Genomic DNA, 25,299 nt, shown 5'->3' with positions numbered 1-25,299 from the left:
TTGTTATTTTGAGAGATTTTACTTTAAAGCATGTTAGCTTACATTTTTGTACAGAAATAAAAATAATAATTTCATTCGTACATTTTTTTCTTTTAGCAACAAAAAAATATTTTACTAATTCTTAACCAAGACAGCTCATCAGCTGATTCTGAGAATGTCTGTAAGTTAAATAGTTTCATTTTCATTTATTATGTTAATTTCGTTGGCTGCCTTTCTGCCTGTGTTGTGTGTGTGTGTGCGTGTGTCCCCATTCCTCCCACTTCCCTACCCCCAAAAACTAGTTTAAGCAGGGTGGTCCCTAAACCTCCCCTCACCCTGGGACCTCAACTCCCTCTTGGAAAAATGATAATCCCCCTTCCCCTTCCTCATCCCCTCCCCTCCCCTCCTTTCCCATCCCTATTCCCTACCCCTCCCTCTTCCCTTTTCCCTTTTCCATGTTTTATGATGAAATAAAATGTGTTGAGATTGAGTACTATAACAAAATGTTTATAGATTTGTAAGGACATAATTTTTTTTATAAAAGTAATAAGCAGGTTTTTCAAATCAAAATATAACTTGCTTGACCTTTAGAATTTATGAAGTGTTTAATTAACCTCATGTGGTAACTGTGATCCACCTGCGTCCCGTTTAGGAGCTGAAGACAGCTTCACAGGATCTTGGAGTCTTTAAGAATTTAAGAAGACGTTCTAATCCAATGGACATTTCTCCAGGAAGGCTTCAGGAAATAAAGACTGCTTCAAAGGATCCTGGAGTTGTGAAGACATCTTTCAAGAATAATCTATTATATTAATTTTCTTGGCTGCCTTTGTGCGTGTGTTGTGTATGTGTGTCCCTCCTTCCCCTTCCCCTTCCCCCCTTCCCCTCCCTCCTTCCTCTTTTCCCACTCCTCTTCCCTCCCCCCCCCTTCCCCTTTTCCCATTCCTCTTCCCTCCCCTCCCTCTTCCCTCCGTTTTCCATGTTTTGTGCTGAAAAGGTGTTGAGATCGAGTACTATTAACAAAATGTTTATAGATTTGTAAGGACATCATTTTTTTATAAGTAAAATGTACAGTACAGGTTTTTCAAATCAAAGTATAACTTGCTTGACCTTTAGAATTTATGAAATGTTTAATTAACCTCATGTGGTTACTATGAACTACCTGCATTATGAGGATCACAGTAAATACTACTCCTTTTATACAACTGGAGTTTTTAAGATGAAAGAAGACGTTATAATCCAGTGGGCGTTTCTCCAGGAGGTGGAAGAAATGATTCTGAAGACAAATTCTGGATTTCTTCCCTGAAGGGAAGTTGATCCAACAGGAATCTGTTTAGGAGCTGAAGATGACTTCACAGGATCCTGGAGCTTTTAAGAATTCAAGTAGATGTGATAATCCAATGGGTATTTCTCCAGGAATGCTTCAGGAGCTGAAGGCTGGCTAAGGATACTGGAGTTGTGAAGACGTCTTTCAAGAATAATATTTTAATAACTGTCCAGAAATTTTCAACATTAAGTGACCCAACAGTACATAATAAAGGATTTTTGGCTGAGCTTTGTTATTTTCATTTCAAAATGGACTCAGCAGGTAATTCTAGAACAACAACAGGCACTACTGGTGATGGTCCGGAACCGCCAGTGACATCAGCATTGATTCAAAACCCATGAGCAGCTGCTCCTGCACCTACACCAAGATTTGGTCAGTTGTTTGTATATGGCTAGAAGGTAAATGGGCTGGTGCTGCCCGTAGACTTTTGCTGACTTTAGTAATAGGGTTAATTTAGCTGTGGGTATGGGTATGATATGGATATGGGTATGGGTACAGTATGCATATGGGCATGGTATGCATATGGGTATGGGAATGTTATGGTATGGATATGGGTAAGGGTATGGGTATGGTATTGGTACGTGTGTGGGTATGGGTAAAGGTATGTGTATGGTACAGATGTGGGTATGGGTATTGTATGGGTATGATACGAGTATGGGTATGGAATGGGTATGGGTATGATATGGGTATGGTATGGATAGGGGAACTTGCAAATGTGAGCGATAGCGAGCATCTGCTTGTTACCTTTATCTTAAATATAGCTGTGATAGCCTATTTGACATATGCAAATGGATAATGTGATTGTAACGTCTAACCTAGCCTAGGTCAATAGTTCACACATATGCATTTTGTATCACATGTATGGTAATTCAGTATGGTAATAGCTGATAAGGAAGTTGCTGAATTAAAATACACTAATGGGTAAACCAAGGTAGGCTACCTGCGTACTGAACTGTGTCATTTATGAGAGAGAGGAAAAGAAGGGGTTGCATTTTTTCAAAGTGCTTATGCAATATATTTTGTTACTGATATTGGGGAAAAAGGTGGATAATTGCCTCTTGCATAAAGTTTTCAGTTTAAAGTGTGATGGCTGCTGTTTATAAGCATACTGATAGTTTACAGCCATATGGTATTGACAGGGTTAGGTGAGGAAGGGTATAGAGATATTTTCCTCGCCATTATCTGGATTTCACCATCATCCAACTGGCCCTCGGCACTATTAATCTGGATAATTGAAGGATTACTGTATACAGTAATCCATTCTTTATACTCGGTATACTGGAATTTTTCTGAAATGGCAAAGAAACACTAGAGATAAAACTATGGGCTCATATTCTTTTTCCCTGCTTTGCCACTAGAGCTTATGAACCATAGACAGTACACTGTACAGTCCTGTATAGATGGAAAATAATAATAATAAGTTCTTACCCTTTTCTCCATATTTTGTCACTACATAGTACCGTGCACACTATATGCTGCTTTCTCTCTCTCTCCAGCTCCCGTTTATATGGGACACTGTCCTTCTGCTAAACAGATTCCAGAACTAGATATTATTTTGCGTGTTTTTCACTCTGTCGGCCCTTTTCCATTTAGTAACATATGTTAATGGATGGTTTGATTAGATGCCTAAAACATCTGGCACTTTGTCTGATCAGTGGTGTTGTGCTTATCGGGAGCAATATAGGTCCTTTCACTGATGGACAAGAACTCAGGACTACACGGTCAACATGGCAGAGGTGGTGGATATTGTCACTAAACCAAACACCTGAGTTCGACAGGGGAGATTGTATAAGGAGAGATATCCACTTATACCTCACTTGCTGATCGTTCATTGATACCAATCCATTGTATTCCTGAGTTCTTGTCGACTTACTGGTTAAGCCAACAAGTGAAACTTATTATCAACTAAAATATTCCCCTTATAACATATATTATAAAATATATTATTTCCGAGGTAGATATATTGGATATTAAAGGATATTATATAGCTATACTGATTATATATATATATATATATTTTATATGTTTCGGCTCTTTAATTGAGACCATAACTTCAGGCTCAATACAGAAAAGACATGGGCCTCTGGAAAGACGTTTTCAGACACAGACAGAAATATCAACAAAAACAATGAAAAACGAAAGAAAAACTTAACAATATTTATTACACAAAGAACTGAAATTGAACAAACAAATTTTCAAAAATAAATTATTTACAACAAAAGTACAAACAATTTTTAGCATTAATAAATGACTACTGTTCACGTAATTGCTGCTAAAGCTAAATACTAATTCCTAACATAGACTATTAGGGGTAATCAAAATTTATATTGTAAAGAAAATGGATTAATCATTAACCTCTACCTAAAATTATACTAAAGGAAGAAGGAAGGAGAAGATCATAAAACAAGAAATAAAACCTTAAATCTCCTACCTAACTTTATAAAGCTAAACACAAAGATAGTTATAATAAGTTGGGAAAGCAATGCCTCCAAACAAACTTACAAAAGACAAACAAACAGCAACGGATATGAACACTTAAAAAAAATTGAATACAAAATAATATAAATTACACCTGAAATAGTTTAATAACATTTCAGAGCTGAACATAACGTGAAGAAAGCAACTCTTTCTAGACTCTACGAGGAAAACACGGAGCTGTATCTAAGCTCTCATCCGAAGATGAGGGTCCAATCAAAGGTGTCCTGCTGTAATCCTCATGAACACACGCACTAGTGTTGTAGCAATTGCCCACAAAATATCCAGGGCAAACAATAAACGAGTTTCATTACCTGGTGATATCCACCCTACTGGCCACCTCACGGGTTTGCAATGGATACCCACAGTGCAGCTGTTGGAGACAAATGTGTAGATCAGGAGACTCCCTGAGCCATGTCAGGAAGCGGAACAAAATAGGGGAAGATCCACTAATCAGAGACCACCTCTGATATACCAAGGCTATGTTGGTCTGGAGAAATCAAACAGAAGCCGAAGGAGTGCAAGTTTTGACACTCAAGAATCTTTTATTACGTCTCAACCAAGGTCTGCAACAATAATTGGGTCGGCGACTAACCCAACCCTCCAAGATACACACCCCTCCTCTGACGACACTTTGGGTCCACGTCAGAAAAATATAAAGAGCGTCAAAAATAGCACTATCACTAAACACCTGGCGGGAGGAGGAGAAACAGCACTTCCAAAACAGCTGAAGGCTAAAAACAAACCCTTCACAAAAACTTTAAAATTTAACCTTAAAACTAAACTTAATTTAAGGAAACTAGTAACTTAATTTAAACTTTATTAATATAAAATGAAAGCAATTTCCTTAAGAGCAAAATATCAAGAAAAAACTACAATAAACCTGATACCTTCTCCCCGAAAAAAAATTTATTTAAAAAAGAAATTTTTAATTATATAATTCCACAAACAACTTAAATCAAAATGTGTTCCTAAAAAGATAAATGACCAACATCAACATTGCTAATAACATTTTACCATAAATCCTAACCATCACCTGCATTAAATCGACCATTTCATAAAACTAAGCTAAACTCACAAGCCATTCCAGTCAACACACTTTCATACAAAACCTGCAAGAAATATTATTAGGCTACAATCAAACTAGATACCAAAATGACAACTTCAAAAAAGAAAAATTAAGTATCAGACCAAAAACAACATTAAATTTACAAGTTTAACCCCTAATGTATTGTCCAACATATGCGTTTGAAGAGAGTTGAGTTGGGGCAGGAGACATGAGCTCAGAAAACCTCAAACCAACCCTCGAGCAAGTTATATCAGTTACAAGCTCTGTTTATAGACTGCAACACTCAGCATTTATAGCATAAAATAATAAAAGCTGAGAAAACTTAATGCTCATGTTGACATACAAACCAAAATATACAAAATGGGTGTCATCCATGGCCTGTAGAGTTGTGGGCTAGTCTACCTCCAGTCTTCATAGCGTAAAAATAATGATGGCTGGACCAGACGACAATTAGTGACTTCAGCACACCCCACAACCCAGATCAACTCAACCCGAGAAAGGGCATCAGGTATCTTATTTTCACAGAACCTTTTTTTCGTTATGATGTCCAAATTAAACTCTTGTAATTGCAAGGCCCATTGTGTTTCTTTGGTTAGCCCCTTCATACGCTCGATGAAAACCAAAGGATTATGGTCCGTCCATACCTGTATGGGAAAAGCAAAATTAGTTATATAAGGCTTAAAATGAATCAGTGTTCGGACCAAAGCCAGGGCTTCTTTCTCAATGGTCGAATATCTCTTTTCGGCCGCCATCAACTTCCGACTGAAGTAAGACGTGGGATGAACTTCCCCCATCTTCTCACGACTGAAATAACACTCCTCCAAACATCACTGGCGTCAACAGCCACAATGAACGGTTTCTGAAAATTTGGGGAGGATAGAATGGGGTTAGTCATTAGTATGATTTTAAACTGTTAAATGATTCCTCACACTGAGTCGTCCAAAGAAACTTTCGACCCTTTTCTAAAAGCTGGGTCAAAGGTTGAGCAAGGTCAAAAATTTCTAATGAACCTTCTGTAATACCCAGTCATACCTAAAATTCTTCTGACCTCCATTTTATTAACAGGACTCTTAAGGTTCATAATGCCTCATGCTTTCTTGCTTTAAAATCTACTTGACCCAAACGACTTCATGTCCCAGATAAATTACAATTGTTTCCCAAATTCACATTTCCCAAGATTTACCATGATAAATTTCTCAATGCATTCAAAACTTTCACTTAACTTTTTACAAGATGTGTACCCAGTCATGCACTATAAACTACTAAATCATCTATATAAATAGCTGATACCATCTAGACCGAAAATCACTTATTTAAACCTTTGAAAAGTGCATTTATAATTTTTCATACTTGGCATTAACTTTAAACTCATATAACCCAAAAGGTGTTACAAATGCAGAAATTTCTCGGGCCCGATCAGACAAAACCTCAATAACCCTTTAACAAATCTAACTTGTCCATAAATTTGGCAGACCCAATTTCAAGTCATCAATCCTAGGAAGTGGGAAAGAATCACTTTTGAGTGAACATTCACCTTCAGTTGCCACGCACATCCGAAGTTTCCATCCGACTTCTTAACCAACACAATGGGTGAACTCCATGGACTGATGTAAGGCTGAATGAGGTCGTGATCTGTCATATACTTTAAAATTACTTTTTCTACAATATCCTGCTTGGTGTTGGTTCAACCTGTAAGGACTTTGCTTTACAGGAGTTGGCATTTCCCACATCCACATCATGAACCAACAAATTAGTTTGACCCGAATCCTAAACACATCTGTAAAAACGAATGAATTAGATTTAACATATCCTTTTTGAGTACCCTTTTAAATGCTTTAACCCTTCTTTAAGACCATCAAAACTTTGCAGATTATCCAACAAAGCATCTGAAGGTACCTGACCTAATAAATCATCAAAATCATCTACTGACACAGATGTATCTACAACTACAGGTTCTTCATATACAATAGCCAGGGGTCTACATTTTTACAGTGATAAGATTTTAATCTATTAATATGGAACACCTTTACAACTTATTATTCCTGAGTTCCTGGAGCTTCAATCTCATAATTAACATCAGATAATTTACCTGTAAAACCTTCCATGGACCCTTATACCTAGGCTCTAAAAATTATCAGGGTCCATGACTGAGAACCAATTGCCAATTCACCCGACTCAAAAGAAAACGGGTTTTAGTCTTCCTATCAAAAAAACTTCATTCCCAACCTGGGAAGAACTTAAGTTTTCCTTGGCAAACTCCCAAGCCATATTCAACCTATTTCTCAAACCATCCATAAATTCACCAATTTTCATTTTGAAACTGTGCTCGTACTCAATTTTTCATGTCAGAACCTTTAACTGACCCCCTTTTTATGCCCAAAAATTAAATTTTAAATAAAATTACACCTGTAGACGCATTTAAAAGATTAGCTTTTAAATGAGCATGAGTAGGGTCATATTTAGTTTCCTTTTCCATAAAATAAACATTTATTAGCATTTTTTTAAAGACTGCCAAAAACCTTACCACCACCCCCTTCACTCTCCGGATGATAAGGGCTCTGGTAATGTGCTGAATGGCCAGTTCAGCACATTTACCCCCTAAATACCTTACTGTGAAATTCGTACCACAATCGGTCTGAATAACATATCTCGAGACCATACCTAGAAAAAATATTCAACCAGTTTATCAAACACAATTTTAGACGTTATATCCTCAATGGAAAGGCCTCTGGAACCTATAAGCTATCCATAATAGTTAAAACTTTTTATAAATCACCGTTTTTGTTTCAAATACAATCAGTCAATGACCAGCTACAAACATCCTTTAATATCTGGTATTGGCTTTAAAGGAGCTTTAGAAATAATATATTTTCATCATATATATTACAGCTTTTCACAAATTTCTTTACCGATTTTTAGTTGATAAGTAATTCTCTGTCAATTTCTTGAAAATGACAGCGAAGGACAAGAACATCAGGACTAAAATAAATTCAGTGGAATCTAAACCACACGGCCAGCAAGTCTTGAGGTTTGATCCAAATATCCACAGAAGGATACTCCTCCCTATACAAAAACCCCGCCAAACTTAGGTGTTTGTTTTAGATGAGACTCATCACCCAATTCAATGTTGAACTCTTCCTTTGTCGCTTTTACAAAAACATATTATGATCCCAATCACGTTTCACTGTGATTCATACTACAACATTAAGCTATCTTCTAACGTCTCTACTTAATATCCAAATTACATAACTTAGATCACCTTCGTGTCAAATAATAAATTTTCCCTTGCCGCATACGTTAGTCACAGCTAGGGGAATTTTTAGTTGATAATAATTACCTTTTCATCCAACATATCATTAACCAGTGAAGGACAAGAACTCAGGACTACAGTGGATGCTTTAAACCACACGACCAGCAAGTCAGTTATAGTGGATATCGGAAAAACTAACCTGGCCTACAAATGGAGTGAACTCAGGTGTTTGTGTAAACCACTTAATATCAGAAAATATCAGTAGCTTTAATCAAATTATGTGGACCGTCTTCAAAAGTAAGAGAAATGAGCATCTTGTAAGGTTTCTTCAAAGTAGGACTTAGCAAACCCATAATCATTCTGTTTGACAATATTCTGGCCAATATTGTACAACAAGGTAACAGTGGGTCTACATCAGGAGGTTATCCCATTTTAATGTCTTAAATCTTCCAACTACATCATAACAAGACATCATCAGTTACACACAAAAACAGAGACACACATGACCATTTGCAACCAGAGACTCAGGACTATACTTGTTATTCTGCTGACTGCTTTCAGCCTAGAACAAAGAGGTCGTGACTTATGCTGCACATAACAAGTTTTCCAAACAACACCTGGACACTTGTCATTGAAATTCCTGTTACTAAAATTTACTAAATTACCCCTATTAAAATTATTATTATTTTGGGAATTCCTAATCAGATAACCCTGAGACACCAAATTTCTTTAACCCATTCATTTTGATTACAAAATCCAATTGTTTTTTGGTTCCTGTTAAAAGATTCCAATTACTATTATTATTCAAATGATGGATTATTAGAATTCCTGGAAGAAAGTCGATTATTATTACTGTTGTCAGGTGACCTGGGATCGTGATTATTATGACTTCGTGCTTGAAATCCCAGACTCTGATTTATGACTTTTTATCACAAACTCGATTCAATTTGGGCTGCACGATCTAAAGTGTCAAATGCCTTAACCTCTTCTAAATGCACCCTCAATTCTCTCCCGCCTCGGCTTTAATAAACTCTTCAGGAGGATCAATTTTTCAGAGCACCTAATAAATTACCTCCCTACTCTTCAACCACTGACAAAACTGTTCCCTCTTCATTCGAGCAACTCCACAAAAGATATAGTTGAGTTTAACCTCCCTAAATTTAAGCCCCGTAGGCCTCAGGCACCAAATCATGACGCTTTCAAAACTATGGATTTAACCCGTATGATAGTCCCTAGTTGTTAATCGTCCAAAGCATTGTATGACCTTTATCACATTGCACCAACCTACACTGGATAAGCAATAAGGTCCACATGTCAAACGGGCCAAGACAATCGAGACGCTACCTCTCGAATGCCCTAAAGAATTCTGGGACATTTGCCTCATCAAAACCGGCACCAATTTGAGACGATATCCACTTAAACCTCTCTTGCTAAACATGGGATTAGGGAGCTCACTGTAGTCCAGTTCTTGTCAACTTGCCATTTCCAACTTTATCTGGATGCCATTTTATCAACTAAAAATGCTCCTTCCCTCTCAGCCTATTGAAAATCTATTATTTCCGAATTCGATTCTCTTACTTAAAGGAGTTTGAACTCAAAAGCCTCTTTAGAATCACGGTGATGAGGTAAATTTTCTTAATATGGCTTCATCAGAAACAAAAGGATTATTAGAACATGATCATAGGTAGGGTTAATATCGTCCTAAATACAAAATCCCTGAGTTCGAGGGGGATTTGTATAAAAGTCAAACCTGCAGCAATGCCACTTATACCTCACCTGCTGGTCGTGTGGTTTCAAAGCGCCCACTGTATTCCTGAGTTCTTTTACATTTACTGGTTCGAGCCTCACCAAACTCCTGAACTACCTTATCAGCTAACTAAAAAATTTGTTTACCCTTGTATCTGTATATGAAAATATATTATTTCCTCGAACTAACCAAATGGGCTGGATATTAAACCGACGTTTGTAGGCAATACTCATTGTATATGAATCACGGTGATGTGATAAAAGTCATAATATGGCTACGTGACAAACAGGTATCTTACTACAGTCAAAATGGCAGAGGTAGTGGATATCGTCACTAAATACAATACACTGACTGTTCTTTTACCAGAATTTGTATAAGGGAGGTGATATCCACTTATACCTCTCTTGCTGGTCGTGTGGCTTAAAAAAGACATGGGCTGTGGTCCTGAGTTCTTGTCCTTCAGACAGAAATATCAACCAGGCAACAATGAAAAACTTAAGATCAAACTTAAAAATTTTATTCATTAACTGAAATGAAAAACAAATTTTTCCTTAAGTAAAGCGAATTGGAACAAAAGTACAAACAATTTTAGCACTGATTGTAAATGAATCACGTTGATGTGATAAAAAGTCAATACTAATGGCTGCATAGACTAACGTAGGTAATCAAAATTTAATTGTAAAGAAAAGTGGGTGGAATCATTAACGTCACTAAAACAAACACTAAAGGAAGAAGGAAGGAGAAGATCATGTAAACAAGAAATAAAATCCACTTAAACCTCACTACCTGGTCGTAACTTTATAAAGCCACTAAACACAAAGATAGTTCCTAATAAGCTGGTTCGCAATGCCACCAAACAAACTTACAAAATCAAACAAAAATTATGAACACTTAAAAAAAACAATACAAAATATATTACTAAAGGTAGAGCGGGTGGATATTTCAAAGAGCTGTTTGTAGAAAGCAGTTACTGATTGTATAGGAAAACACGGTGATGTGATAAAAGTCATAATATGATGAGGGGCCAATCAAAAGGTGTCCTGCTGTAATCCTCAAACACACGGCACTAGTGTTGGTGGCATATCGTCACAAAATACAAAAACGAATAAACGGCACATTACCTGGTGATATCCACCCTTACTGGCCACACTTGCGGGTTTGGTTTAAACCCACTGTAGTCCTGAGACAAATGTTCTTCGGAGACTCCTGAGCCATGTCAGGAAGCGGAACAAAATAGCGAATTACCAACTAAAGAACACCTCTGATATACAATGAAAATATGTTGGTCCTGGAGAAATCCAAACAGATATTAAGGAGTGCAAGTTTGAGCACTCAAGAATATGAATCATGGTGTGTCCAACCAAAAAGTCATGCAACAATATTGTGGCTCGCAAACAACCCTCCAAGATCAACCCCTCCTCTGACGACACTTTGGGTCCACGCCACACGCCCAAAAATAAAAACCTATAAAGAGCGGGAAAAATAGGGAGGCGACTATCACTTAAACACCTTGCTGGGAGGATTTAAACAGCCACTGTAAAAACAGCTGTCCTTCGCTAAAAACAAACCCACAAAAACTTAAATTTAACAACTAAAAAATAAACTTAATTTAAGGAAACTAGTAACTGAATTTAAATATATTATTATAAAATGAAAGCAATTTATTAAGAGCAAAATATCAAGAAAAAACTGATTAAACCTATATATATATATACATAGACAAAATCCATGAAGGAAAGGGAAACAATGGAGTACTGCAAGGCCTTTCGGCTTCTTGTCCTTTACTTAACAGACTAAAGAAATATAAAAATAAGCTTACAAAGAAAGCTCATATGAATGACAGATGGGTTGAATATTTAAGAGGTTTTACAAAGGATTAGACTCAACAGCTCGGAAGCAGGGACAGGACAATTAAACGATTATACAAGGATGGTGACTGACCACCAAAAAATGTTATAAAGTACAACTCAGTTCTCCTTTTGGTAAACTAAAAATTTTTGCAAGGTGAACATTTTTACAAAAAAATATATTAAACATGCAAGTACATAGAAAATATATATAACGTAACTAATTTGTAGTTAAGTCAGTGATTTTATCTTTTAGGTCATTCTTGAACATTTTAAGAATACAGGGGTCCAAATAATACATGCCTGGGGCTAAGGTTAACATTATAACTGAAAATAAGCTGTATAGTAGCAGATTCTAAAAGATTTTGTGAAGAGAAATCTTTCGATGTGGCAATCACAGAACTTTCAGTCCAATTTATCCTGTGAGAGTTTTCACTTGAATAAATGAATATAGCATGGATGTTTGTCCAGTTTTGACTGAATACTTAGGTTGCTTAATACTTACATCTAAATCTTTGGTAGATTGGCCAGTGTAAAAAGAGGGGTAGTCCAAACATGGAATTTTATATATTATGTTGGTTTCTTTAGGGCTATTTTTTATTAACATCCCTCTTAGTGGGTTATTATAGGAAAAAATGAGGTTGACATTAAAGGATTTTAACAGTGATTTTATGTTTTCAAAACCACTAAAATAAAGCAAGCTAAGAATGTTCTTAGGGGTTTCTTTCTCCATGTTACTTTCACTATAAAACTTTTTGTGGGCTTTATTAAAGCAGATATATAGTACAGTATATGTGAAGGATAACATAAATCTGCCCCAATTTTTCTTATGTATTCGATTTCTTAATCCAAATACTGGAAACTGACAATGTGCAATGCTCTTAAAAACATAAAAGAAAAAATGGATATATTGATATTAACAGATATTTTTATATTAAGGTGATGGCCTGAATAAAAATGGACGTAAGTTAAGTTGTTGGTCGGTTTCCTATAAATACTGGAATTTTATTGAAGTGGTTCTCTATGTATTAAAACATCTAAGAAAGTGAGGTATTGTCTTTTTCTAATTCTAAAGTAAACGTAATGGATGGTGCCTTGTTATTCAAATTAGAAAGTAAATCATTTACATCAATACCAGCAGGCAAAACAGCTAAAATATCATCAGCATATCTATACCACTTTAAAGGAGTATAAACGACGTTAGGTAAATAATGTTTCTCAAAGAATTCCATATACAAGTTTGGTAGGATTGGGGATAAAGGGTTGCCCGTTAGTATACCAAATATTTGTTGGTAAAATTCACCATTGAATATAAACTTACAATCACAAATGCACACCCTAATGAGTGAAATAATGTGGCTTACAGGTAGAGGTAATTTACAATGGATCAGTTCATAACTAAGATACTCTAAAATAGAATCTCTAGGGACTTTCATAAAAAGAGAACAAACATCAGAACTAGTGAATCTATCAATAGGGCTAAAAGTGATTTTTAATTTATCAACCAAATCCATATAATTATATATGTGAGAATTGGAATGTTAATAAAAAATAGCCCAAAGGAAAACAACAACATATATAATATATAAAATTCCATGTTTGAACTGCCCTGCTTTTTACATTGGCCAATCTAGCAAGGATTTAGAAGTACAGATTAAACAGCATAAGTATTCTGTCAAAACTGGACAAACATCCAATGTTATATTCATTCATTTAATTGAAAACTCTCACAGTATAAATTGGACTGAAAGTTCAGTGATTGCCAGATCGAAAGATTTCTCTTCACAAAATCTTTTAGAATCTGCTCTTCTTCAGCTTACTTCCAGCTGTAATTTTAACCTTAGCACTAGTATGTATTATTTGGACCCCTGTATTAGTAAAATGTTAAAGAATAACCTAAAAGATAAAATCACTGACTTAATTACAAAGTACTTATCTTACATATATTTTCTATCAATTCGTAAGTTTACCAAATGGAGAATTATTGAGTTGCAGTTTTATAAAAATTTTTGGTGGTCAGTCACCATCCTTGTATAATCTTTTAATTGTCCTGTCCCTGCTTCTGAGCTGTTGAGCCTAATAATTTGTAAAACCTCTTAAGTATTCAACCCTGTTTTGGCAGGTCTACTAATTCTTCAATTGTGCTGGATTCCAGGTACATATTTTTTCCTTTGTACTGTAATCCCCATCTGTCATTTATACAAGCTTTCTTTGTAAATTTATTTTTATATTTCTTCAGTCTGCTAAGTAAAGGACAAGAAATCAAAAGACCTTGCAGCATTCCATTGTTTCCCTTTCCTTTGTGGATTTTGTCTTTTATTTATATATCACATCCCATATTTACGTGATTCAGTTACACACACACACACACACACACACACACACACACACACACACACACACACACACACACACACACACACATATATATATATACATGTATATATATATATATACATATACACACACACACACACACACATAGTGAAACCTCACTTTTATGGACTAATGTGGGGGAAGGTTATCCATGAAACCCGATTGTCCGTTAAAGTGAAGCGTTGTTTTTTTTGTGTCCTAAGTGATGTATATCTGCAGGCTAGCCTCGACCCAGGTGCAATAACCACCAACATACATGAAAAGATTCACATTATGAAATAAGCTGATGATAAAGATAATAAAACCATTTTTACCGTATACTTTGTTGGCATATCTTCATAACAAATAGCCTATTCAAGGAATAATTCCATATCAATGAAATTAACTTTTATCCATGTGAGCCCAGCTGACATAATGTAAACATTGAGTTATGGTTGCACTCACATTAACCTTTATCATTCGGTAACCTTTCAGAAATTTTAACGGTAGTGTAATTACGGTAGTAATAACATTTAGGATAACATAATCATTTTTCATTAAAAATTCATTATCATTTTGGTAGTAAATAACTGTTTAGAATAATTCAGTTATACAAACAATAATTATATACAATAATAGTACAGTACATTATTGTGTTGTAAAGGATTGTGATTGGCGATGAAACATAAACAAAACCATTAAACGAAACAGTGGTTTCCCTTTTAGGCGATGTGTGTAGGAAAAACATGATATAGAATCGGCTTTGTTATTTTGTTTATTTTGAATTTCTAAGGATACAGTAATTAAAACAGCATTTTTAATAACATCAACTTTACGTAACCAGTATTTCATGAGATATCTGTTGTTGCAAAAGCTAGCCTACTCACAGATGGTTTTGTGATTTAGCAATCATCTTATACTATGGATATGAGATAAATTTATGAAAATTTGCCATACATGGAAATATATGGTAAGTTCCAACTTCACACCAATGCTGAGGTTAGTGCGCGAGTAAACATGAACAGCAGCCGCCATTACCCTTAGCTGGATTTTGTCCGTTAAATATGATGTCTGTTGGTTCTGGGTCCTTTAAAGTGAGGTTTTACTGTACATATATATTGTTTTGGGATAATGTGAATCAACAAAAGATATATCTTTCTGTAAATCAGTGGTATTTGATCAGCTATATACTTGTATGTATTTTTATACTGTATTTAAGTATACCTTCTAAGCGGTTATTAAGTAAAATTAAGATCCATAAGAATGAAAATATAAATTTGCCAAGTTAGGGCTGTAATTAGCACCCATAGTGATACCCATTTTCTGTCTGTAGATTTTGTCTAATTAATTATTTTCTGTCTGTAGGTTTTATTATCAAATTAAATATACTTATGGTTAATATAAATTTTTGGTATTTTAATAAAATCAGTTAATAAATTTTTTTTTTTTTTTTTATTTAGAAGCTTAGGTATCTATCTAACATTTTTATGTTGCAGGTGAACTAAGTACATCACACCGTCAGCTTATGGAGAGAAATCCTATGTTAGCTGGACTAAAGCTACCAGCTGCTGCTTCTACACCATTGATGGGGTCTTTCCCGTCTTGGTCGAGCCGTGCTCACTCTTTTGTTGCAGCTTGTCTCTGTTTAGAACCAACAGCTCGCCCACATGCCCAGTCACTCCTGTCTCATGATTTTTTCATTCATGATGGGTTTCCTGAGGCATTTTTACCTATCCTAAGACAAAAGGTACAGCAGGAGTTTAGTGGAAATGTTCTTCTCGGTGTAAATGGAAGGAGGGGATCTAGTACAAATGAAAAAAGAGGGAGGGTGCGCAAGGGGCCTGGTGGACACAGCCCAGAAAGTATATATGGTCGCAGCATTGCTAGACCACTTCCTCCTCAGGTGACATCAACTACTTCCAGATCAGAAAACGCACTCTCAGTTAGGTTGGTCATTTCAATTTTCATGTGTTATATGAAGGTGTTTGTGATATTTTGATTAATGAACGATTTTCAAAGATGACAGTGTTACTATAACTTTGGTTACAGCTGATTTAAGTTGAGTTGTAGCCGGAACAAGATATTTTAGCACTGTAACTTTTAACTGAATTCCAGAGCTTCCCCTACAAAGCAACCAACATTCTGCCAACCATCTCAATCGACACCAGCCTCCAAACCCTCAGTGTCGTTTGCACCATTAACCCCTTCCCACCAGAGGTCGAGTGGGATATCAGGACCTAATAGTCTTGCTCCAGCTATAGCAGAAGATGCACCTTTGAGTCCTAGATCATCTCTAATTCCTCCTCTTAGAGATTCACATACTATCATAACGTCTAGTGTGATTTCGAATCCTGTTCCAACAACAAGTACAAGCAACAATAATACAATAGCCCTAACTCTTAATATCACAGGGACAACAAATACTGCGTCACCAGCAAGAAATAGCAGGTCAGAGGATAAATGAAGTGAACATTCCTGTAGTTTTCTGCTAATCTTGGGAAGCTGCAATCTGCAAAATAATCAGAGTTTTCAGTTAGTTTTCAGAGTTGTAAGCCTGTAATGGTTCTGTCTTATGCTATATTCTTTTTAAATGAGGTTTGGATCAGATCAGCTGCTTATGAATATATAAATTGGAAGGAAATTATTGGGAATATTATAGTCAATCATTGTCTTGTTTACGTTTCACGTAGACTAACAAAACTTTAAGCTGTTTTGTTTGGTTTCTCGTTGTTGCTTCATTTGCTGATCATGCTATATCCCCGTTATTTTTTCTCAGTAAAAATTCCAGCTCCTTAAGAGGAATGTTTTATTTTTCATGTGGTTTATTGTTTGTAATGAAACTGGAAATTTAATTAATGGTACTTAGGTTCAAACATAAAAAGTTCTCATCAAGTTGGCAGTATACATATTGGGAATCGGTAGGAATTTATTCTCTCCATATGTTTGCAAACAACAATGTTACTACAAGTTACCCACCTGCCTCATAATGTAGGACAGTGTTTTCTTTTTAGTATTATGTAATATTTTATATTGCAGGGTAAGTGAGAAAGGGCGCAAGTCACCAGTCAATCTGTGGGGTACTAACTCAAAATCTAGAGGACAAGCTCTGTGCATTCAAGGACAAGGGCAAGGCATTGGCTCTTCACACATAAATTGGGAAGATGATGACAATTTTGGAATGGCTCTTGATGGTCCTTCCTCCTTTACTTCGTGTAATCGTCAAATTGCCCTCGAAAGCAACAAGAACTTAGACAGCACTCGAAATATAGACTTGAGTCGCCATCCTTACACTATCAGCTTGGACAGGACAAAAGAACTTTTTGGTAGAGACAGTTCGTATAGAGATAATTCCTCCCACAGAGAGTTCACTCGTGACCCTTTAAGAGAGATCAGGGACAACCCTCGAGATCCTTTAGGACTTAATAAGGAACTCAGAGAATCTATTCGAAGACCCAAACTAGAAATGGGATGGGCCAAACCTCGACTTCTGAATGATGATTTGTCTCTGCCAAATGTCCCTGGTGGTAAGAAAATCCTTGGATCAAGATTTTCCTTTTGGGATGCATCAGAAAACACTGGTATTATGAGATATACTGGACCTTTATTAGAATAGTTGCTGACTGACATTGTTGAATTTTGCCCTATTTAACACCTGTAGACAAACTTATGTGTTACCAGGTATGCTTCCTCTTATAACTATATATCGTAGTACCAGAAAACAACATCACATTTCCTTATGAGTGTCATGATTTTAACAGTTTTTTTTTCAGTTACAGGTGCTTTATCTAATAATGGGAGTAGTAGCCCTAAAAAGAATAGCAATTCAGTACCTGGATCAAGCAGCTGGATTGTTGGAAATAAACCCCCAAGGCCAGGAGTTATTATGCCACTCCTCAGTAACAACAAGAGCAACTCAGCAACTTCAGTGAGTACTCAGTAAGATCAACTCATTTAGTTTTACCAAATGGCTGGGTGGCTTCTCCAGCCAGACAGCCAGCAAATGTTATCAAGTTTCTGTCTGTGTCTGTCTGTCTGTCTGTCTCTTTGGCCTTCAGAGTGTAATAGCAGTGCTCTTGAATAACAATTTAGGATCCCTAGGTTTTATTCCCGGGTGTCAAAGATATAGCGCGGGAGCATTTGCATAAAACCCAGGTAGCCTCTGTTGACCTAAACAGTGAATTTTGTTCTGGTTGTGAGTCGACTTGTCTGTGTTGCAGTGCAGTGGAGAGTGAGGGTGGAAAAGAGAGAGAGGGGGAAATACAAAAATTCATGCAGATTTTTGTTCATTTAAGTTAAAAACTAATATAAAGGTACCCATAGCTTGCACATTTAACTGTCTTCAGTTCGTGCAGACAGATGAGATGATTAAACCTTTGACGTTTTCTATGAGAACCCTTTGAAGAACTGCTTGAAAAGGACTGTGCAAAAAGCCATTTGAGTGTGGTAGCATCAAGTTTAGACATCATATGAATACAATTTAGTTTCTCTTTTATTCTTGTTTTATTTGTTGGGAAACATGTTAGAAAAACTGCTAATGTCTATGTGTGGGATTTTGCTGTACAAATTCCCAGTGTTTTAGTACTGTAAACCCGGGAACAAAAGATGGAGCACTCTAAACAAGGATAGCAAACATGAATGGATAAGACTCATAAAAAGCCAAAATAACTGGGATGAAGAAATCTATATTCAGGTCTAAGAAAAGTAAAATTAGTTCGTAGAACCCAATTTATCTTTTTTGCTTCCTCGAGACAGTTTTGATGTAACAAACAAACAGAAGTGAATAGTTGGATTATTTTGTCATCAAACAAAATCAAACCATTGGATTGGACAAGGTGGAGAGAAATAGTAGTAACTGCATCTTACAGACTGAGTAATGAGTCTCCATTCAATAGTGCTAAATGGAAAAGAAATATGTTAAGCAAAATTACTGGCAAAACTATGAAGAAAAGAAGAGGTGGACTGGAGATGTTCCCTGGTAGAGGGGAAAATGAATGGGTGAAAGAATGGAACCTTTACTAAACTTATTAAAAATAAGGAAGGAAGCAGATGCAGTGCCATGGGTGGCACCACAATTACAGAACAGTGTGGTACAGCTGTTTGACTAACAAAACCTTATCTTATACTCTTAAAATGACTAAAGATTTTTTAAAGCCATGCAAGGATGATAGATATAGTGGGATATGAAAGAAAATCTCCAGCAAATCTACCTTGCAGAAGCCATACTGGTAATGGAAACAGAAAGCGAGAGTTCCTTAATAAGAATTAATCAATGCAGTTGGGTGTGAATGGTCACTGGTTTTTGGTGGGATAATATAATTAAATACATGTCTCTCAGAGGATGGGAAAATAAAGGACTCAACAGTAGGCAAAAAAATCAAAGGAGTCAGTTCATCCAAAAAAATCTCAAAGACTTATGTGAAATAGGCTCCAGTCCAAATTCCTTGCATTTCTTGAAAGATGCAATAATCTTATGGGAATAATGAAAAAAGTAATAAGTTGCAGAATGAGGGCCAAAGTCTGAAGTGTCTCTACTAGACTCAGTAGCTGGAGGGACACAAAGTATTGGAGAATGTCTTGCAGTAAGATGGAGGTATAACAGTAGAAATAGCTCTCATTGATGAGTTAAAGGCATGAAGACTCCTAGATCAAGTCTTGTGATAACTAAGTGACATATTAAAGCTTTGATAAGCTATTTCAAATTACCAAAAGCCATTATAATATGTAACGAGGTTGAAAAGACAAAAGGAATTGACGAAAAACTCACAACAAATGAAATGGACTTTGCTGAAGCCATAAATGCATAGAGTTAACCAGACTTAGAAAATGTATAAGACTTAAAAACTGCAGTTTGATCATTAAGAGTTCTTGCATGAGGTGATATAACATCTGGAGAAAATCTAACCTAGTAACTTCAGAAGCACATCCGAGAGCTAACCTAAGCCTTGGTGCAATCATGGCAGATTATAGTTGATTTAGAAAGTTAATGCCAGCTTATTGAGTAAAAGTTCATTGCTAAAATCTGGAAACAAACAAAGGTGACTAATGAAGAGTTAGTAAAGTAAATGGAATTAATAGCTAAACTGAAAATTAACAATTAGTGTAGGTGGAGAGGATTAACAGATTGCATTCTGAAAGCATGGCTGTTACTCATATGTGGAATGTCTGGGAGGAAATTCTGTGGCCATCTTGTGTCTGGTAGTTCATATGTTTCTTCAAGATGTATGGTAAAAACTGTTTGAAATATTAATAATTCCAATAAGTATTGAGTTGTAATCCTTTTTTTTGGAAGTCGTAATACTTTTTTATTGGAAGATTATTGTATTACATAGTTTATCTTTATGATAAGAATATGGGTGACTTGAATCCTCAGAGCAGACAGCAGAAAGTTTTCAGGAAACTGTTCACCCAACTCTTCATGTCACAGGGTCTTGCTGATGGTTGACAAGCTACTAACTAAAATAAGTAAGATTATTTTGTGTTAAATGTAATAATGACTTTCCAAGTACTGTACAGTAGTATGTTTTAAAGGAAGTGTTTTTTCCTTATCAAGTGGCTTACTGAAATGGCAAAAATTACCTTCTTGAAACTTTAGTAAACATTAGTTATGCCTGAATGTTATCCTATTTTTTTATGTTCCTTAAGTGCACGCTGTTTTATATTATAAAATCTCCATGGTTTATTTTTAAGGGAATGGGAATTGCACAACATCTTTAACTACTATCTTGTATAGTTTATATGAGACAAGAGGTCCACACCAGCCCTCTTATTCACTTCAGCACCTTACCACTTAAAGGCTGCTATTTGCAAGGGTTGGTGTGGGCATAAGGACATTTTAATCTCTACCAACCATTCAGCCTTTAACCCTGAAATTCTTTTAATCATATCTTCCGATATTACTGAGTGCACTTGTTAACCCACCTATTTTTCTTGTCTGAAAAAAAAATATGCCCATATTAAAGATAAGAGTTCAGCACCTAGTTGTAAGTTGTCTAATCACATGAAATATTTTTTGTTTGTTAAGAAGTAAATTAGTAGTTATTATGCCTATTACATCAAATTTTGAGAATGCTTTTTTCATATGAATATATGAAGAACTTATACTACTGAGCTAGACTCAGGATATTTTGCATCTAATATACTAATTTCTTTTTCTTTTTCAGTCAGATTCCACTCCTCCTTCCTCACCTTTAGCCAATCTACCGTTTGTGTGACCTTGTGAACTACATTAAAATGTACTGATCAACTGTTTGGAACCTGAAATGAAAAACATTGATCATTTGGAAGTGAATTCAGCAACTTAGAAAGACCAGTAAATGCAGACTGATCAAGTCATCATTTAAGAAAGACAAGTAAATACAGATTGAACAGGCATCTTTTAGTTTTTAAACCTCTTTAGGATGGTATTGTGCATTGTTACGAGAGAAGAAATCTAAAGGGGACTTTTGTGAGTGAAATTTAGATTGCACTACAGTTCATGATAAAGTACCTCAAAGTTTGCAGAAGCATAGTTGATCAGAGAAATATGCCATAAATTAAGTTAGTGATATTGCTCACATAAAATTATTTCCTCCACTACTTAGGCTGTGGTATCAGCCTGTGATATTTACCTATCATTAGTTAGTAAATCCAATAAAGATGAACTATCTAAATCTGTGATGACAGATTTGCAAATTTGATACTTGCTTGGTTGTTTCGGTTAGCTAACAACCAAAATCAGAGTGATTTTGGCAGAATGCTAAGCATCATCCTTGGGGAGCATAGAACACTTTGGAGACCAAATTCTCTGACAAAAAAATCTGATATTCATATAAAACAGCAATTGAAAGTTGTCTGTGGCTGGGTCCAACCAAGGAACTCATGAAAACGGACAACACCCCCCCCCCCTTCACCCCCACAACACATGCACACACCATAAAATGAAAACTGCCAATTTTCTGACCATGTTCTTATTAATTTAGACAGTTCTATGTTTGTTTAGTAAGTGTCAGTATTTTACTTCTGTTATTCATTTACCATTTTATTTGTATTGGGACACAGACTAACTTTATTTAGGCTGATGTTAACTATCATAGTCTGTCCATGATGCTTGACATGAATGATTTTATACCCATATTGAGTAATGATAGCCATTGCCTAATTCTAGCTACGGTAGTTGATGTTATCCCACTGATTTAGAATATCATACTGAAGTTTTAAAGTCATGTCATGCTTTGTTGTACCTAGTAACTAAGGTGGGTGAAATCTCATGCATTATTTTGTTAATGCATACAAATGTTGATCATCAGTTTCAGATTACTATTTACTGCTAATTTTTTCTGGTTTCTTCATAGTTTGGTTGCCCTCTAGGGCTTCACAATGGTTTGGAAAAGTTGTCATGCTGCATTCTGTTTGTCAGTTGATGTTTTGCTACTTGCAGGGATTTATTTGATTAGTCCATAAGCCAATTGCTTTTTCATATCCATGTTTACCAGACCATATAAGTATTAGTTTGTTATCAGGCCAGTCCAGTTGAGCTTGATTTTTGGCACAATTTCTGCACCACAAGCTTAATGAAGTGGAGAGAAGGGACTTTTTAAGTAGGCAGCTGCTATCAACTTAATATTTACACTGAATTCAGTTCTTTACCTTTTTTTCCATTTGTCGCAGATGGTCAGGCTATAGTTAGGCAGACTTACGATTCACAAGCTCTTTTGTAATTTTCAGTGTGACTGTGGAGTATATTAACCCATTTTGTCATTGGATACTTTTTGTTTTAATTAATCAGTTGTCATGCTCTCCCTCTTTTCACTAGACTGTTTGGTAATTCTAATTACCTTAAGGAGACCCACCATACAGCTGATCATGCTGGGGCTATTCACCTTGTTCAGTAAATCACTTTCTATCTAGTATCTGTGAGGCCTTATAGCTATGCTAAATTATCAGGACTTACTGACCATTAGCTTTATCATTGGTCACCGATATTTAGTAGAAATCTTAAGAATTAGGATTCCTTGCAACTTGCTACATAAATATGAAGAAGAAAAAATACTTTTGCAGTTATCATTTCCACTCAATCTCAGTAAAACCACAGTGGCATTCTACAATCCTACATATTTCAGACATGTCTCTTTCCATTGACATAGTTGTCTTGCCATGACCTTGTGGTGTATGGAAACTGGATGGGAAGCAGGTACATTCATATGTTTAGAGATAATACTGACTGCTTGAACCACGCACTCAGTGCTAGACAAGAACACTACTACATAGTTTGGTGTGAATTCCTGGAGGAGATGGACGTCTTTGTCCTGGAAGATGAAGGGGTCAGTTGTCCAGCCATTAACAGTTTTAGGGACGTAGCAATGATGAAAATTATGAGCATTTTCTGGGCTGAATAGCCGAAGGGTCTCGGCTCGTAAGTTTTACTTCCTATGGTAGGCAGCCCTGCATCTTCTAGCAAGAACTTTAGCTATAATACAAGTTGTGCAATTATACTTATTTTTTTTCTCATTCTGAGGTTCTTGGTATACATTCAGTGTTATTTGGAATTCAGTGATCCAATGCCTAATAATTCAGGACATTTTTATCAGGCCCTTAGTCACTGTATATAGTTTTATGAAGTCCTCCATTTTTACTTGTGTTGCATGCTTTCTCATATGACAAATGATCTTATTTTTTCATGTCAGGTACCAAGAATACTTACTTTACCAAGGTTGAGATCAAAGAAGCTGCCATTTTAATTGTTGGGTGGGGGGGGAGGTAGCAATAGGAGGAGGTACTTAAAGCAACCAGATACCCATATGGGAAGGTTTCCCACTTGTGAAGTTGAATCCACCGTATAGTATTTATAATTATGTTTACATGGGAAGTTCTGTGCCATGGAGAGTTTCACATATGTGGTCAGTGGATATGAAGATTGTTGAGTTTCTCAAAATAATAAAAAGGTACTGCCTTTTATCCCTCCATACACAAGCAGACTTGAGGATCATGTAACCCAAATACGTACATCTGTATCCCCTTCACAGATAAACCTGTCTGTGACCAGAAAGAATAATGCATTGCTTTATTTTACCTAATCTTGGTACTCAGGCAGTGGTACTTAGTGTTTTTACACTAGATTAGAACAGGTTAAAGGCACGTACAGTTGTCCATGGTCTAATTAGTTAAATCTAGCTTTTAGCTTCAAGTGATCTTACCCTTACTTCGAGGTCACATGTTCTTGACCATCTAAAAGAAGTTTGTTTATAGTCAAGTGTATTTGCTGTATCTTAATTAAGACCCTAACTGAAAGTTATGGTACTGTCTTGAGTATATGACAAAGTTTTTATTAGAGAATTTGGCCTCCAGAAGGCATATTATATAACAAATTGTCTCCCTCAGAAGTCAGAAAAACTGTATTTGGACTTGCAGTCCCTGTTACAAGGGATAAAAATCTAAAACTTCTAAGATGATGTTAGTCTGGCCTGAAACTGCTTTCAACTTGGTAGGATTTTGAGGCCTGTTGAATAGGTTCATTATGTTAAAAATAAGTATATTTAACACTAAAAAGCCCATGAAGTACAAAACTTTGTGTAATATCACTGATATAAGTCTTCTGTGTTATCATTCACATTATGGTTTATTCTATACCTATAAGGAAAAGACTAGTGTATCTTTGCACAATTTCAGTCTCCCAGCATGAGTATACCATAAAGAAATTAAATAGTGTTTTATTTATCAAACCATTACATGCAGGAATTTCATTATACATATATAAAAGCATTCCTTTAATTATCCATAACAATACATACAAGGCCCATGCAGATATTGGAAATTTGCAGATGCTGTACAGTAAAAAAACACAACAGATGTAAAATGCTAAGTACATATCCCTTTTTTCCATATTTTTTCACTATACAGTACTGTATCACTTTATGCTTACAAGCAACAAACATACACTGAGTAGTACTGTACTGTACACAAAATAAAAACCAAACATTCTCTCTCTTACCTGCGAGCAGTGTTGAAACTGCTTTCATGGCCTGGACTTGGAAAACTTGTGAGGAGGGTTTGTAAGTCCTACCCCTCCTCATCCTCCACTTCTCCTGTTCATCCAGGGGGTCATGAAATGGTGAATTGGTCAGAAGAGGCATTCAGGTGCATAAAGGGTCTTAAGGAGGTAGCAGAGGCTCCTTAAATAATTGGCTGGAAGCACCTGTCTTGTCAACATAGGCTGTTTGCTTGTGTTCCTGAGCTGAATGACTTAGTTACCAGAGAAGTGGATGGAGACGGTTCTTG

General features: G+C 36.0%; 1 protein-coding gene across 1 annotated transcript in view; it reads left to right on the top strand.

The window, feature by feature from the left end:
- Positions 1-21,417, top strand: part of LOC136850585 (cyclin-dependent kinase-like 3) — a 99,603-nt gene extending 78,186 nt beyond the window's left edge. Inside the window, 5 exon segments of the mRNA XM_067124228.1 lie at positions 15,543-15,993; positions 16,162-16,494; positions 17,083-17,570; positions 17,823-17,971; positions 21,207-21,417. Coding sequence (XP_066980329.1) covers positions 15,543-15,993; positions 16,162-16,494; positions 17,083-17,570; positions 17,823-17,971; positions 21,207-21,257 — 1,472 coding nt within the window. The 3' untranslated portion in view covers positions 21,258-21,417.
- Positions 21,418-25,299: the final 3,882 nt, after the last annotated feature.

The sequence above is a fragment of the Macrobrachium rosenbergii genome, chromosome 22 (genome assembly GCF_040412425.1).
Source record: "Macrobrachium rosenbergii isolate ZJJX-2024 chromosome 22, ASM4041242v1, whole genome shotgun sequence".
NCBI lineage: Eukaryota > Metazoa > Arthropoda > Malacostraca > Decapoda > Palaemonidae > Macrobrachium > Macrobrachium rosenbergii.
Note: the sequence above shows the minus strand (reverse complement) of the source record. Positions and strands in the feature narration are given on the sequence as shown.